The sequence below is a fragment of the Diadema antillarum genome, unplaced genomic scaffold, assembly GCF_040938485.1.
Source record: "Diadema antillarum isolate AM-2024a unplaced genomic scaffold, OU_Dant_1.0 seq00000411_RagTag, whole genome shotgun sequence".
Lineage (NCBI taxonomy): Eukaryota > Metazoa > Echinodermata > Echinoidea > Diadematoida > Diadematidae > Diadema > Diadema antillarum.
The window spans coordinates 220,537-237,947 of NW_027271397.1; the positions used below are offsets into that span (position 1 = coordinate 220,537).

General features: G+C 38.9%; 1 protein-coding gene across 1 annotated transcript in view; it reads left to right on the forward strand.

The window, feature by feature from the left end:
• The window catches only part of LOC139732301 (multiple myeloma tumor-associated protein 2 homolog), a gene marked incomplete at its 3' end in the record, with an annotated part of 61,855 nt that extends 46,386 nt beyond the window's left edge, over positions 1 to 15,469 (forward strand). The window contains exon 4 of the mRNA XM_071643171.1: positions 15,408 to 15,469. Within this exon, the coding sequence (XP_071499272.1) occupies positions 15,408 to 15,469 (62 nt within the window). The remainder of the gene's footprint in view (positions 1 to 15,407) is intronic.
• Positions 15,470 to 17,411: the final 1,942 nt, after the last annotated feature.

Here is a 17,411-nt window from a genome sequence, read left to right on the forward strand (position 1 = left end):
ACTACAGTATGAACACAGTATGCTTGAACATATAAGTTACTTTGATTTATACATCATTAGAGATTAATGTTGAACCCATAATATTGACACATTCTTGTATAGCTTTGTATGTTATACTCTCCTTTATTTTATCTGGAGAAAGGAAATGCGAAAATAAAACCAAACCACGCCAAACCAAATCAAACTCTCATTGCTTTATTCTGCGCCATTATGATCAATTCAAATACAGCTCTGCAGGGCCTGTAGAAGAGGGGGGCCCTGTTTTGCACCCATAGGACGACATAAGGAGTAGGGCCTATATAGGGTGTCACCACTTTGGGCCCCCACCCCGGAAGTGGCACTAGAAAAAAAAAAAGGAATGAAACCTTTGAGCACAGTAAGGCCTTGTTTTTGCCCTGAATACCTTTTTTTAGGTGATACGCTATCAGCGTATCACCTATTGTGATTGTCAAAATCTGTCTTTTTAGGTGATACGCTATCAGGCACCCATTTTTCACTGTCATGAAAACCTTATTGTGGCTAGATATTGTCATGAGATATGTTGACTGAAAATTTCATGTTATTCCGTAATGTCATTCTTGAGATATTGACGACACAAAATGTGGCAGAAAGAAAGAAGAATAAGAAACGAGACATGAAAACTCGTCACATTGAGGACGAGTTAGGTGATACGCTTGGGGTCATCAGATGACAGTCATCTGTGATCGACAAAGAAAAGAATGTGATATAGGCACCTTGAATTTATATTGAGCGTGCATGGGAAACCGTTTCTGTAACCACTCGGCCACGGGTCATGAACGGAAATGGTTAGACAAATAAAAACAACAATGTGTAGATATAACAGGGGGAAAGTCAATGCCCACTCAACTAACGTGGCCGTTTGAACATCTATTGCATTGCTAGACGGAAAAGCAGCCTTGTAACGACTGAGGTCGCTATGCCATTTCTGGCAACTTGGGAAAAATACGTCCCGCAGACATAAAACCTATAATCGGCTGGTTTTCATACCTTGCCTTTAATCACAATTTTCAGTGTAATGACGTCATCAAATTACAAAACAATGACATCGTCTTGAAAGACAATTGTTCAAAGTACAACACCTCAGTCGTCGTCGTTACATACTATGATCGGTTTGACAAAGTCAGCCTGCAAAATTTTGCTGCAGTCGAAGCAATGTGGTCTCCAACACACAAAAAAGAGGGATATGGCGTGTGTGTGTGTCTGTGTGTGTGTATAGGTGCGTTTATATACGAACGTGATTTCTACATGGACGAATATGTAATACAAAATTGAAGAAAAAAAAGTAAAATAGTTAAGTATTTTGTTTCGTGATCTTGTGGGGTTCGAACCCGCAACCTCACGTCTCTGAGACATCGCCTTTAACCACTCGGCCATAAGTCTCGACGAGAAAATATGGGGAACGTAAACCTATGTACGTGAAAGATAAATGAGGAATCGTTTTGTCCACATTCCATTTTCATTTTCAGTTTTAAACTGCAAAATTGTCAACCTGATGAGGAGATTTGAAAAAATAAAATGCATGTTTACTGCAGCTTATTGTCTGAGCTACCACATACTTAAGTTTGAGAGGAAATGGAGCAAAATCAGCTGAAATAAAGGTGCTTAAACGTTGTCAAGTCAATGCATGGTTTAAAAAAAAATCACCTCCCATAGACATAACACGTCAACTTGTCTGATTTTGAGTCTTTACCTTTAATCACAATTTGAAGTATGATGGTAAGTCTTCTCGAACTAAGAGTGTGGAACGGAAGCTTCTACGTGAAAGATTAATCATGACGATCACCCGTGACCGACACATCTTCAAAGGGATCAGTTATTAGAGGTGGAAGCCCTCGTGCCAAGATATTGTCTCAGCAATTCCAAAGCAATGATACCCTTACATTTAGGTATGCCATAATTTCCCTCTGAAATCATTGGCATTATTCATGTACAATTGCTTGCCTTGTCCATAAACTTTGCTTTACAAACTTTCAGTGAAAGGTGTCATAACATAATTCTGTAACTCCATTAGCAGTGATTGACTACATAAATAAAGATATATCAAATTGAACGCTTAGCGCGTATAACTAAGGGGGATTTTAGCCTGATGCTGTGTTATTCACTGCTCAGATACCAACAATACTCATCACCTACGGTTACGTATAGAGAAATAGCCATGACGAAAATAAGGTTTTCCTTTTCTTTGGCAGATAGACACACAACCCCTTTGAACACACTATAATTGACAAGGAGGGACATGAAAAAGTTCATTACTACTACTAAACAGTGATGCCTTCTACTCATGTGGCACAAGATACTTCTATAGCAACGTAAAACCTGTCTACAATTCCGTTATTGGGTCAAACAATAACAACCTGGAATTTCAAAGAGACGAGCGAGACGCCATACACCTGGCCTAGAGTTAATTTATTCAGTTGCCATTCTTGCTCCGGTTGTGTTATGTAAATTATTTTCCGACCTGTCTTGTGCAGTGTAACAGGAACAAACGTAGAGAAAAGGAAAGAGAAAACGAAAGGTGGCAAGCGGGGCACTGCATACCAAGGGCAATTTACAACATTACGTATGATAAATGAAGCAAATCCAACCTCCAGCCTCGGACAAAAAAAAAGGGAACTTGAGTGACTGTGTGTCGTGGGGTAATGACATCGGAATGAAGCTGAACTGCCAAAAGAAAAACAAAGAAAGAGAGAGAGAAAAAAAATAATAGCGTCCTGCGGGTCTCAAACATCTCGTCCTAAGGTGGTGTGTAATGACCGTGCAGCGCGCCAAGTGACTATAAAGCCACACGGCTGTCCCGAAGATTGGATGTGAAACTTATATCTTTATACCATATACAACATGAAAAAGTTCATTACTACCACTAAACAGTGATGCCTTCCACTCATGTGGCACAAGATACCTCTATAGCAACATAAAACCTGTCTACAACTCCGTTATTGGGTCAAACAATAACAACCGGGAATTTCAAAGAGATGAGCGAGACGCCATACACCTGGACTAGAGTTAATCAATTCAGCTCCCATTCCTGTAAGTTATTTAAACGTACATGTTCCTACCTATCCTGTTACAGTATAACAATAACCAGTGAAGAGAAAAGGAAAGAGCAAACGATAGGTGGCAAGCGGGACACTGTAACAAGGGGCAATTTACAACATTAAGTGTGACAAAATTAATGAAGCAAACCCAATCTCAAACTCCAATACAAAACAAGGGATATAGAGCAGCCGTGTTCACGGGTTACGTACACTTGATAAAATAATATGATAAATGACATCGGAGTAAAGCTGAACTGCCGAAAAAAAAAAGAAAAAGAAAGAACGGGAAAAGTCCTGCGGGAGTCGAACTTCTCTCCTTCCGGTATGGCGTTATGAACACCCAGCGCGCTAAGCGATTACGCCATACGGCTGTCCTGAAGATCGAATGAGAAACTTAAATGTATAATAATACTGTCGTGACTGTCACAGTGTTGACTTGTGATGGCGCTATTCAACTTCCCACAAGTGGCCGCGTGGATTCGACCAATATCCAGTTGCAAAGAACAATCGGGAATCGTTCCGTACAGATTGCATTCTCATTTTTAGTTTTTAACAACAAAATTGTCGACCTAATGAGGAGATTTTAAAATATAAAATACATGATGACTGCAGCTTATTGTCTGAGCTACAACATACTTAAGTTTCAGAGGAAATGGAGCAAAATCAGCTGAGATAAAGGTGCTTAAACAATGTCAAGTCAATGCATGGTTTTAAAAAAAATCACCTCCCATAGACATAACACGTAAACTTGTCCGATTTTGTGTCTTTACTTTTAATCACAATTTAAAGTATGATGACGTCATCAAATTTCAAAACCATGACATGGACTTGAAAGGCAAATGTTCAAAGAAAACATATCTGAATTTGGGGTAATATTAAGCTTAAACAATAGAGATACGAGTAAATGAATGTCAGAGACAGTACCTCAAAAAAATTAATTCCACTTTTTTGATTTCAGATGATGATATGATGACGTCATGAGTTTTCCTGGCAATATTGGTACTTGAAACGTTATTTCCAATGCATATGCTTTTGTAATATGCAATAGAAATATAGGGTCACCAGACGTTTTAAAGAGCTATGGCGACATAAACAAAAACATGTTTTTTCACTATATTTGCAGAAAGACGCGCGCGCGGAATTTCAACTTTGACGCCAGTGCATTCCTTTGTTATAGGTCAAAATCGAACGGAAATCAATGGATATTGTTACTCAAAGTATCAGAAATCCAAATCAGTCAAAAAAATTGCATTTTCATGTTGATTACGCCCTCTGCGCGCGAAATTGCGCGGACGGACGCGCACGCGAGAAAATGTTTGAAACGCTTAAAATTGTCTGAAACTTCGAGATTTCCCATTGGGAAGTCGTTTTGAGCCTTTTAAAATTTTGACGCGCGCAAACGCGCGCATAATGATGACCTGGGTAACTAGCGTTAAAATGTAAGATAGAGCATGACCTGAACTTTATGTCCACCGAAAATGATACAGAAATGATGTCTAGTTATGAAGTTATGATCGATCATGTGACAAGGTCCGAAAATCACAAAATGGCGCCTAGATGACGTCATAGCTATGTTACTGTCATGAAAACCTTATTGTGCCCAGATATTGTTATGAGACATGTTGACTGAAAATGTCATGTCATTCCGTAATGTCATTGTTGAGATATTGACGACACAAAATGTGGCAGAAAGAAAGAAGAATAAAAAAAAAGAGAAATTTTGACAATCACAATAGATGATACGCTGATAGCGTATCACCTAACGAGATATGAAAACTCGTCACACTGAGGACGAGTTAGGTGATACGCTTGGGGTCATCAGATGTCGGTCATCTGTGATCGACAAAGAAAAGAATGTGATATAGGCACCTTGAAGTTATATTGAACCTGCATGCGAAACCGTTTCTCTAACCACTCGGGCACAGGACATCCACGAAAATGTCAAGACAAAAAAAAAAAACCCCAAAACAATGTATAGATATAACATGGGAAGAGTCAATGACCACTCAACAAACGTGGCCGTGTGAACATGTATTGCATTGCTAGATGGAAATACGGCCTTGTAACGATTGATGTCGCTAGGCCATTCCTGGCAACTCGGGAAAAATACGTCCCGCAGACATACAACCTATAATCGGCTGGTTTTGATACCTTGCCTTTAATCACAATTTTCAGTGTGATGACGTCATCAAAGTACAAAACGATGATATGGACTTGAAAGACAATTGTTCAAAGTACAACACCTCTGTCGTCGTCATTACATGTACATACTATGATCGGTTTGAAAAACCCAGCCTGCAGAATTTTGCAGCAGTCTACGCAATGTGGTCTCCAACACAAAACAGAGTGATTGTGTGTGTGGGTGTGTGGCTGTGTATAGGTGCGTTTATATACTAACGTGATTTCGACATGGACGAATGTATAATACACCATTGAAGAAAAAAAGTAAAATAGGTAAGTATTTTGTTTCGTGCTCTTATGGGGTTCGAACCGGCACGTGTGCAACCTTACGTCTCTGACACGTAGCCTTTAACCTCTCAGTCATACTTCTCGACGAGAAAATATGAGGAACGTAAGCTTATTATGTGAAAGATGACTCAAGAATCGTTTCGTCCACCTTCCATTCTCATTTTCAGTTTTAAGCTGCAAAATTCTCAACCTGGTGAGAAAATTAAAAAAAATAATAAAATGTATGATTACTGCAGCTTATTGTCTCAGCTACAACATACCTAAGTTTCAGAGGAAATGAAGCAAAATCAAGTGAGGTAAAGGTGCTTGAGCATTATCGAGTCAATGCATGGTTAAAAAACAAACATCCCCTCCCATAGACATAACATATAATCTTCGCTGATTTTGGTATCTTGCCTTTAATCACATCTTCTAGCATGATGACGTCAGGCCTCGAATGAACCGACGGCCACGGCCGTCGGTGCCCCTCTCGTTGGCCGCAATGCCTTTTGTTTTTTGATCAAAGTTACGGCCAAAAAAAATGTGCCCTTTTTCTTGGGGCCGTGGTGCCCTTTTGGAATGAAAGTTATTATTTATGACGTATGATATGCCCTTTCTCAGTCTCTTTAATAAGCTTGAACAACTTTCCTGATCTCAAATATCATACCTTCAGTTCAGTCGCGTCCCGATATATCTGATTCAAACTCAAAGTATCTTTCCGAGATACGAGACGACGTGTGTACGTACATGTACGCCCGACCGGCTTTTACCGTCCCGACTGCCTCCGCAGCGCAGCGGCCGCGAGTATGTACTAGCTAGGCAGCGCATATTCAAATAGAGTAGCAAAGAGTGAACTCCAAGTTCACCAAGAAAAAAGAAAAATCCCACGATGTGTGCCAGACTGGGGAATGGGGAGGGGTGGAGAGAGAGAGAGAGACCAATCAACAGAAGAAACCGCGCGTACTGGCACATTCTTGGAGGTCATGAACTGTCTGTCACAGACTAATCATAGCAATCTACACGCGCGCAAATTCCTTTGCCTTGTGGTTTTGCCAGCCAGCTGTCGGAATGTGCTTTGAAGTTTCATTGCAGCCTGGCCTGGCTGGCCTGAAAGGGTGTCGAGTTTCAATCAATACCTACTGTTGTTTTATTCCTGTTTTAAAAAATGTCGTTTCACCTGATAGAAACGCGGAGATCGGGAATGTGTTACAGCTGTAGGGAAGAGGTTTTTGTTGTGTGTTGCACTTTGTGTGTGTGTGTGTGTGTGTGTGTGTGTTTGTTTGTTTGTTTGTTTGTTTTTCTCAGTTTGTTTTTCTTCTTTCTTTTTTCATAAACACCAAACATGCCCTTTCCAATGTGGCCTTGGTGCCCCTCTGACTGACTTAAGTGCCCTGGCCTCTTGGAAAAAGTGCCCTTTTCTAAATGGCCTTGCCCCTCCAAAATCCTATTTCGAGGCCTGTGACGTCATCAAATTAAAAAACATCGATATGGACTTGAAAGACAGTTGTTCAATGTATATAGTATTAATCGTACGTTGTTAGTTTGCTATTGACATGTCGACAAACACATGAATATGAAGCAGCTATTAGTACCTGTGTGAAATTATTATAGGCATGGTTATTAAATTCCCCTAAAATTTCCTTATAATTGCTTTATTTTTACACACAGTTAAGCTATCCCTTTAAACTCGTCACAGTTTAATTAGAATCATTAACATCATACATTAGTACCATATTCAGTTCCATAGCTGATCACGTTTGCTAATTAATTAAGATTAATTGTCTAGAATGTGTCATATGGCCAACCTGTATACACACGTGTACACACACACACAATTCTAATATGTATGTATCAAACCTCTGTAACACAACTTTGAACTAACTGTAGGAATTATCGCTGCACTTATCATACATACTTTTTATCACTATCTGATACTCCACAAAAAACACTAATTGACAAATAATCATCAATACAGAAGACTGACATAAAGGAACAATTCAAATACCTTTTTTGACAATGTATAGCTTGTTACATGTATAAAATCAGCACAAAGTAACCACGACTACATTGTGTTACTGAATTGATATGAACAAATTTCATTTTGTTACAATATACCATGGTCAGTTTGAAAAGCCCAGCCTGCAAAATTTTGCAGCAGTCGAAGCAATGCAGTCTCCAACGCAAAACAAAGGGATACTGTGTGAGTGTGTGCGTATAGGTGTGTTTACATGCGATCGTGATTTCTACATGGACAAAGGTGTAGTACTTTTTTTGAAGAAAAAAAAGTTTTAAAAAAATTATTATTTTCTTTTGTGCTCTTGTGAGGTTCGAACCCGTACGTGTGCAACCTCACGTTTCTGAGACGACGCCTCTAACCACTCGGCCATACGTCTCGACGAGAAAATTAGAGGAACGTAAACTTATATACCTGAAAGACGAATCAGGAATCGTTTCGTCCGCATTCCATTCTCATTTTCAGTTTTAAATTGCAAAATTGTCAACCTGGTGAGGAGATTTCAAAGAATAAAATGCATGATTACTGCAGCTTATTGTCACAGCTACAACATACTTAAGTTTCAGAGGAAATGAAGCAAAATCAGCCGAGATAAAGGTGCTTAGACGTTGTCAAGTCAATGCATGGTTTTTAAAAAAATCACCTCCCATAGACATAACACGTAAACTTGTCCGATTTTGAGTGTTTACCTTTAATCACAATTAAAAGTATGATGACGTCATCAAATTTCAAAACCATGACATGGACTTGAAAGGCAAATGTTCAAAGTACAACATATCTGAATTTGGGATAATATTGAGCTTAAACAACAGAGATACGAGCAAATGAATGTCAGAAACAGTACCTCAAAAAAATTAATTCCACTTTTTTGATTTCAGATGATGATATGATGACGTCATAATGGATTTATGGAAATATTAATACTTGAAACGTTATTTCCAATTCATATGTTTTTGTAATATGCAATAAAAACATAGGGTAACCAGACGTTTTAAAGAGCTATGGCGAAATAAACAAAGACATGTTTTTCGCTATATTTGCACATAGACGCGCACACGAAATTTCAACTTTGACGCCAACGCATTCCTTTGTTATAGGTCAAAATTGATCAAAAATCAATGGATATTGTTACTTAATGTATCAGGAATCCAAATCAGTCAAAAAATGTGCATTTTCATGTTGCTTACGCGCACTACGCGCGAAAATGTGCGGACGGATGCGAACGCGCGAAACGCTTAAAATTGTCTGAAACTTCGAGATTTCCCATTGGTAAGTTGTTTTGAGCCTTTTAAAAGTTTGACGCGCGCGTAATAATGTCCTAGGTAATTAGCATTAAAAAGTGCCTATCAGGCACCATTTTGTGATTTTCAGACCATGTTACATGATCGATCATAACTTCATAACTAAAGGTCATTTCTGTATCATTTTTTGTGGACATAAAGTTCAGGTCACGTTCTATCTTACTTCCTTAATGCTAATTACCTAGGACATCATTAAGAGCGCGTCAAACTTTTAAAAGGCTCAAAACAACTTTCCAATGGGAAATCTCGAAGTTTCAGACAAAAAGTGTTTCAAACAATTTTGCGCGTGCGCGTCCGTCCGCGCATTTTCGCATCAGCAACATGAAAATACACTTTTTTTGATCGATTTGGATTCATGATACTTTGAGCAACAATATCCATTGATTTCTGATCGATTCCGACAAATAACAAAGCAATGCACTTGCGTCAAAGTTCAAATTTCGCGTGCGCGTCTATGTGCAAATATAGTGAAAAAACATGTCTTTGTTTATTTCACCATAGCTCTTTAAAACGTCTGGTGACCCTATGTTTTTATTGTATATTACAAAAGCATATAAATTGGACATAACGTTTCAAGTATCATTATTTCCATATATATATTATGACGTCATCATATCGTCATCTGAAATAAAAAAAGTGGAATTAATTTTTTTGAGGTACTGTTTCTGACATTCATTTGCTCGTATCTCTGTTGTTTAAGCTCAATAATTCCCAAATTCAGATATGTTGTACTTTGAACATTTGCCTTTCAAGTCCATGTCATGGTTTTGAAATTTGATGACGTCATCATACAGTTGTACCTCTCTTATCCGGCCTCCCTTTATCCGGATCTCTCTATTATACGGACGCAATGTTGCCGTGAATTTTTATTAATTTTTAAATAATTACGGGAGGAAAGGGGGATTCCCAACTCCTTGAGAACTCCTACACAAACACACATGAATTACATACTTGATACATTTCTTAATAATTATTTAGGTAAATCATCCCAAGAATTTATAAAAGAAAATGATTTCATTCTTGCAAACACGAAGCTCTATTTTGGGGTCTGTTACTGAGTGTAACAATGAAAAGGTTGCAGTATACACATTACTACATGTGGTACTACAATGGGCTACATCAGTACACATGTCTACGTATATGTATAAAGCATTGACTCTCCCGTATCCGGCCAAATCCCTTATCCGGATGAGCCCTGGTCCCGACTTGTCCGGATACGAGAGGTTCAACTGTACTTTAAATTGTGTTTAAAGGTAAAGACGCAAAATCGGACAAGTTTACGTGTTATGTCTATGGGAAGTGATTTTTTTAAAACCATGCATTGACTTGACAACGTTTAAGCACCTTTACCTCAGCTGATTTTGCTTCATTTCCTCTGAAACTTAAGTATGTTGTAGCTGAGACAATAAGCTGCAGTAATCATGCATTTTATTCTTTGAAATCTCCTCATCAGGTTGACAATTTTGCAGTTTAAAACTGAAAATGAGAATGGAATGTGGACGAAACGATTCCTGATTCATCTTTCACATACATAAGTTTACGTTACTCGTATATTTCTCGTCGAGACATATGGCCAAGTGGTCAAAGGCGACGTCTCAGAGACGCGTGAGGTTGCACACGTGCGGGTTCGAACCCCACAAGATCACGAAACAAAATACTTAGCTATTTTACTTTTTTTTCGTCAATTTTGTATTACATATTCGTCCATGTAGAAATCACGTTCGTATATACTGTACATAAACGCACTTATACACACAGAGAGACACACACACACACCATATCCCTCTTTTTTGTGTTGGAGACCACATTGCTTCGACTGCTGCAAAATTTTGCAGGCTGACTTTGTCAAACCGATCATAGTATGTAATGACGACGACGGAGGTGTTGCACTTTGAACAATTGTCTTTCAAGACCATGTCATTGTTTTGTACTTTGATGACGTCATCACACTGAAAATTGTGATTAAAGGCAAGGTATCAAAACCAGCCGATTACAGGTTTTATGTCTACAGGACGTATTTTTCCAAAGTTGCCAGAAATGGCATAGCGACATCAGTCGTTACAAGGCCGCATTTCCGTCTAGCAATGCAATACATGTTCACGCGGCCACGTTTGTTGAGTGGGCATTGACTTTTTCCCCCTGTAATATCTATACATTTCTTTTTTGTCTTACCATTTCCGTGGATGTCCCATGGCCGAGTGGTTAGAGAAACGGTTTTGCATGCATGCTCAATATAACTTCAAGGTGCCTATATCACATTCTTTTCTTTGTTGATCACAGATGACCAACTGCATCTGATGACCCCAAGCGTATCACCTAACTCGTCAGTGTGACGAGTTTCATATCTCGTTTTAATTTAATTTTTGCTTAATGTCATCCAAAGAAACCTGGAAGTGGAATGAGAAAGATGCGCTGAAGACCTTTTTTTTTTTTTTTTTTTTTTGCTTGTCCGCTGAAGAAATTCGGAAGTGGCATCCAATGTTGCGCTGTTATGAAGTCCTTTTTGTTTTTGTTAGCTCATGAAAGACAAGACGAAGACAACAATGCACCGCGTAGTGCTGCCTCTGCATCAACAAGATGCATCAATCTATAAATAGATCATTACGCACAAATCACATAGATTTTGCCTAACTCGATGGCTCAAATCCACTGACAGCACCGTAACAGCGCACATGTCTAACAGCACTCTAACAGTGCTTTCTGTGAGGTCATTTTGCCCGTGCTGTTAGTGGCTGATATGTTAGTGACTTGTTAGCGCAAACAAACCTCCCACTAACAGCGTTTCTGTGTGGCAGGTACTGGTCTTTTGTTTAATTTTGACATGTACATACAAACTGTATGTGCAAAAGGCATATTTTGAGTCTTACACAGGCTATTACAGTTGTACCTACCAAGTTTCATAACTTTAGAAATATGACCTTCAGTAATGAATAGAGATATACACTATGTAGTCCAACAGTTTACAGACTAATCACACTGACATCATGCATTAGTGACCAGAATGAAACTGTATCCATACTATCTAGAAATCATATTAACCAATGAGTAAAAAAAGATAAATAATAAATCATGACAATTAAAAGATCATAAGACATGAGATGATGTGTTAGATACTGTAAACACTCTTTATTGTAGAAGACTGTACCTTTTTTTTTGTCGTGAAAAATATCTAAAGTCGTGGTTGCACCTTAGATATGAATGCAAGAAAATCCCAGCTCACTTGTACTGTAGCTGCATATGTGCACAACAATTGCAAGAGGCCAAATTATGTATTATCTGTATTGACAATTGTGTCATGCACTTGTGATCATCAGTAGAATATGTCCAAACTGTAACTCATCTCACTGCCCGTACACTTGCAGCATGTGTGATATCTGCGATGCAGGCTGACGCTACAGGTCATTGTATGTAGTGTACCGTACATGTACAGAATTCATCGCATAATCGGGACAGGTTGGGAGTAGCAAACACGGCCCCTTTAAGCGGGGTGCCCGATTTCGCGATGAGCACTCACCATACACTAACGGCATACGACATGCACACACACACACACACACATGCATACTGACGTATTGTACATGTACATGAATACACAACCACACTACCCCTCGGCGCGACCCTGTAGCTCATTCACAACTGAGGAAGATTGTGACGTACACACAGATCACGATGTATTGAAAGTTGAAACACTCAGAGAAGAGGAATTTGGACTTTGCCCTCAAAGTGTATGACTGAGATTAAACAACGTACACAGCCTGAGTTGTGTGAGCAAGGCATGTTTTTTATTGGATGTGAGTAGGAATTGCAAGCGAGCACATGGCTTTGCTTATGTAGGGGAGAAGAATGTTCGCGAAAGCATGTGTTTCGCTATGGCATGGATACACGGCGCTTTCGTGGCTATGCATGTACGTGTACTGGATGGATGGAGGTCAAAACACACCAGTCTGAAGCTTGCTTTGTAAGTTCGATGTAAACGACAACTGATAGGGAATCTTTGAAACATTGTTGTGGTATTTTGGTAGATTTTTTGTGTAAATTATCAACAAAATCAAAGATCGCTTGAAGAAAAATTGTCCCGTTTATCGGAGGTCCCTGCCCGATTCTCCAGTGAAAATAACATGCATTGGAAATGTTTCTGGGAAGCGTATGTCATTTAAGCGAGGTTCCCGATTATCAGATGCCCGATTATGCGATGAATACTGTACCACCACACAGGCAGACACAGCAACACACACAATGAAGTTCCTACCTGGTAATACCACATGCTTTCATGAGCATAAACAATGGACAGTGTGGCAAAAATCTTTGTTACTTCTTCCTGTTTCGTTTTCCAGAAGAAAGCAGCATGACATTGTCATCAGGGCAGTTATACAACAAAGTTAACAATCTCCATTATACTGGATTTTTCTTTAAGTCTAGAAATGATCAAAATCTGATTGCTGTTAAAAGAAAAATCTTCATGTGTACTGTACATTTTTTTTTTTTTTTGCCCTGAAAGAAACAGCAATCAACTTTGCTCACTAATAACTAATACAACATTCATGAATGTCAGATTAACAAATTAATCATAGAGTAGCAGTAATTCACAGAAAAAATTAAGTTGTGAGTGTGTGTGTGTGTGTGTGTGTGTGTTTAATTTTCTGTTAGCATGTGTAACATGTAAATGTAGATAAATGTGTCGAATGTCAAAATATTGACAAAATTATAACTGTTTCATTGAGAAAACACTATCAGTGTACCTGAGTACCTGTGTCTGTGTTTTGTTTTGTTGTTTTCTGCCCAATGTCCAAAGTCAGGTGTGCCTGAATGAACTAGAATGTTTATGGTATGCTGTGCACACACACATTCTAAAAAAAAAAGTGGCAGAAGTGAGTAACTAATCAGATTCTGACAATATTCAAATGGTGATCTAAGCAGACTTGAATCATCTAATAAATGAAGGGCTGTGTTCCTTGGCACAAATAATGATCACATGAAAAGTGTAGGGGTACCAGTTGATATTATACAAATGACGCACAGGTCTGAGTGCGTCAGTCGGAATTTGTGTGCATAAGGTAACTATGGAATGCTTTTAACCCACGAGGCGTAGCCGAGTGGGTTTAGGCTAAATTCCATAGTTACTGCATGCACACTATATTCCGACTGACGCACGAAAAGACATGTGCATCATCTGATTTATAGAATGGGTAATTTTCTTGCCAAAAACCCCTTTTTCTATTGTGTTACCCGATGACAAAATTACTGGATGCATTTCCTTTTGGTGTGGCATACACATACATTGTACCATGCATCAGTTTTTACTGGACGCACGGCCAGCCATGCATCAATAAATATTATAAAATGGGTTCAAGAACGTAGCCAATAGGAAGCGCTGAAACGAGTCATGTGGGCTTTGATTACTTTAGTACCATTGCACTGCAGTACCAGTGTGCACTCAATCAGTTGTTACAAGTGCGTTGGGCGCTACTATATGCGCTGTCAATCCTGTAAACAACTTCTAGTTCGGGCTGCCGGCCGGCCTTTCTTGTGTGCATAACAGATTATGTGGCGTACGTATACAGTACTCTTATACATACAGTATGGTTGGGGCACCATCTATCGGCAGGGCACTTTCCCATCGGCACCCTGCGTATCATGGCTGTTTGCGTATAGAACGAAAAGGTACGCGCGGGATTTAGTGTCATTAGCTATAAAGACAATAAAAACGAAGAAACGAAAATCAAACTCAAACAAACCAAGCTAAAAATTACACATCCGCTCAGTAACGACGCATGGCTGTGAAATTCACGTGTATTACCTATGGCCTGTGAAATTCACGTGTATTACCTATGCTGTGAAATTCACATGTATACTTATGGAGGGGAGGGGGTGCCGATCGCAAGGTTCCCTTTTTAGCTGCGCGAAGAAAACGGAACGCACGCACTAAAATTGCGCTATTTTAAAACAGAGATTCATAATCAACGAGACGGTCATGACATTCAAAACTGCAGTATTTATGGCATATTTGAGGTAAGAATTAGGTGGATTTGTGTTACATTTTTAGAATAAACAAGCTACAGATCCTTAGGGTGACGATACGTGGTACCCCCAACCCTACTTACATGTGCGGGATTTCTGAGTGCGACGTGCTTGACTCTACTCTCTCGAGCGAGTGCTACATGTAGCTGACTTGTATTGACCCACAAAGGTACGGTACGTGAAAAATGCTGTTAGTTTTCGACCCATTTTATAAAACAAATGCACAGGATTATTTCGTGTCGTGCATGTTTCACAATTGTAAATACCCTCGAGTGCGCTACGCCTCCACTAACGCACTCTATCCTGTGCATCATTTGTATAATGATGCATGGTTGTTTTAGCCAATAGGCGTCTCGTACTGGGTGCGCGAACGCTTGCTTAGTGCGGTTACAAGAACGCATACTCTTGCTACAAGTGTGCGATAACATGTTTACCACTGTCACTCAGCGTGCGGCCAGTAAAAATCAACACATAGCTCTCGACCAATGAGATCGCAGGATTCTCGCTACCCATTCTATAATGTGCAATGATGGAATTACTCTAGTTTTGTTGCTGTGTTTATCTTTACAGAAGAGAGCAAGAACTGAAGGAATAGATGCAGTGTTGCTGCAAAAGCTGAAGAAACGTCACAAGTAAGTCATCATACTCTTCCAAGCCATGATCATCAAAGAAGTGGTTGGCTTTTCGTGAATTAGCACATTCATAAAGCATGATTGGAAACCGAAGTCTAAATATAAATGTTGATTAAGTGAAAGCAGCAATGTTTGCACATCCGTGAAAGCTTGAGGAATATTGGACAATTGATGAAAATATTTTGAAGTTTTAAAAAGTTCCTGTGCTTTCATCACTGGATAAGGACACTACTACACCTTAAAATGATGTATAATGACACAATATAAAGAAATTCAACATGTTTTCACTTTCCTAGCATTATGAAAGAGTACTTGACTTTCCTCTTTCATAAATCAGGTGGAATAATATTACTCGTAACATATTGTCAGTAACAAATTGATGGATGCTGTACGTTTTGTGAAAAAAAAAAAATGTTTTGTGGAATGCATGTTATGTTTTCTTCATATTGGTGTCCAAAACGACTTGTGCTGTAGTAGTTTCCTTATCAAGCACTGATGGCATCAAACTTTTAAAAATTAATCACTTTTTAATTGATTGTCTGATTTTCCTCAAACTTCCAAGGATGTGTTCTACCAGCATTGCTGCTTTTACTTAATCCACATTTGTTTTGGGACTTTGGTTTCCTTTAAGATTCAGTATCACTTAAATAAGCTAACATATTGAGTTCAATGTGCATATCCTGTACATCTCTGCATAGGACAAAAAGCTACATATAGTTACGATGTCATTAAGCATTTACAGTCTATAAAGTTACATGTTTCATGTGCTAGGAACCTCATTAATTTGACAAAAGAAGGATGAGTATCATTAAATGCCTGAAGGTCCAGGGAAATCACACTATAAAGGCCTTTATAAACATTCAAATAACTGTAAGTGTGTGTAATCCACGCTTACATTCCTTTGAAAATCTGAGAATTGAGCAAAAAAAAAGAAAGAAAAGTACTACCCAAATTTTGAGGATTTCATGCTAGCAACACCCTGCCCCAAAAAATATAAATTGTAGGCGTGGCTTGTGACGCGTCATTGTGATGTCATATTGGGAATTCATAACCAGTCAGTTGTGTGGTTAAGTCCTACAAATTGTTTCACCTTTCACATTAGATGTTGAATGGGCGTCAAACGGAATTGAATAACTTTTTTTGCATCATTTTTCATGTGAAACTAAAAGATTCCTTCCTCTTCATGTTGTTACAATGTAGTTTGGGTAGATTATGTGATTTTTAAGTGTTTCAGAGGACATTCTTTCTATAGAAAGCCATGAGCTGACAATATTTCGGTAGACTCATTACAGTCATTTCTTTAGTTTGGCGGGCCAATCGGGCCAATCTTGTGATGCAGTGCAATACAGTACTCTCCGCATAATCAGGTATCGCTTAAACGGGTACTCCGTTTAATTGGGTAGCAATGTAAAAATCAGTTCCAACGCACATTAAAATTACCTGATAATCGGGTTGCCTCTCTGCATAAATGGGTAAATAATTTCCTGTAGTGTAATTTCTTCCCACATTCAATCGCAGATGTCACACTTTTAGAAATCATGAATGTCAAATTTTCCTCTCTTAATTTTTCTCTGCTTAATTTGCAAAGAAGACTGATCATTGGGGAGTGATTTAACATGGAAACACATGTACCAGTACCGACTTGCCACACGTAAACGAACATTACACATGTAGCTGGCACTCACAATTGAATAGATAGACGGGAGTTGAACACACTTGCGCTCCTCCCTTTCTCCGCAGCAACATTCACAATACGAGAAGTTTGCAACAAAAATCAGGCCATGCACCACCTCCATAATTTTGCTTTTCCCCAGTCACTTCTCGAAAAGTAACCCGACGTTCTACATGACTAGTGCACGCAAACAGACGTGTTCATTTCGGAAAACGCCTCCGTGTTTAATAGCGAGGAGTCTATCAATAGTCAAACGACAAAGTTTTTTGA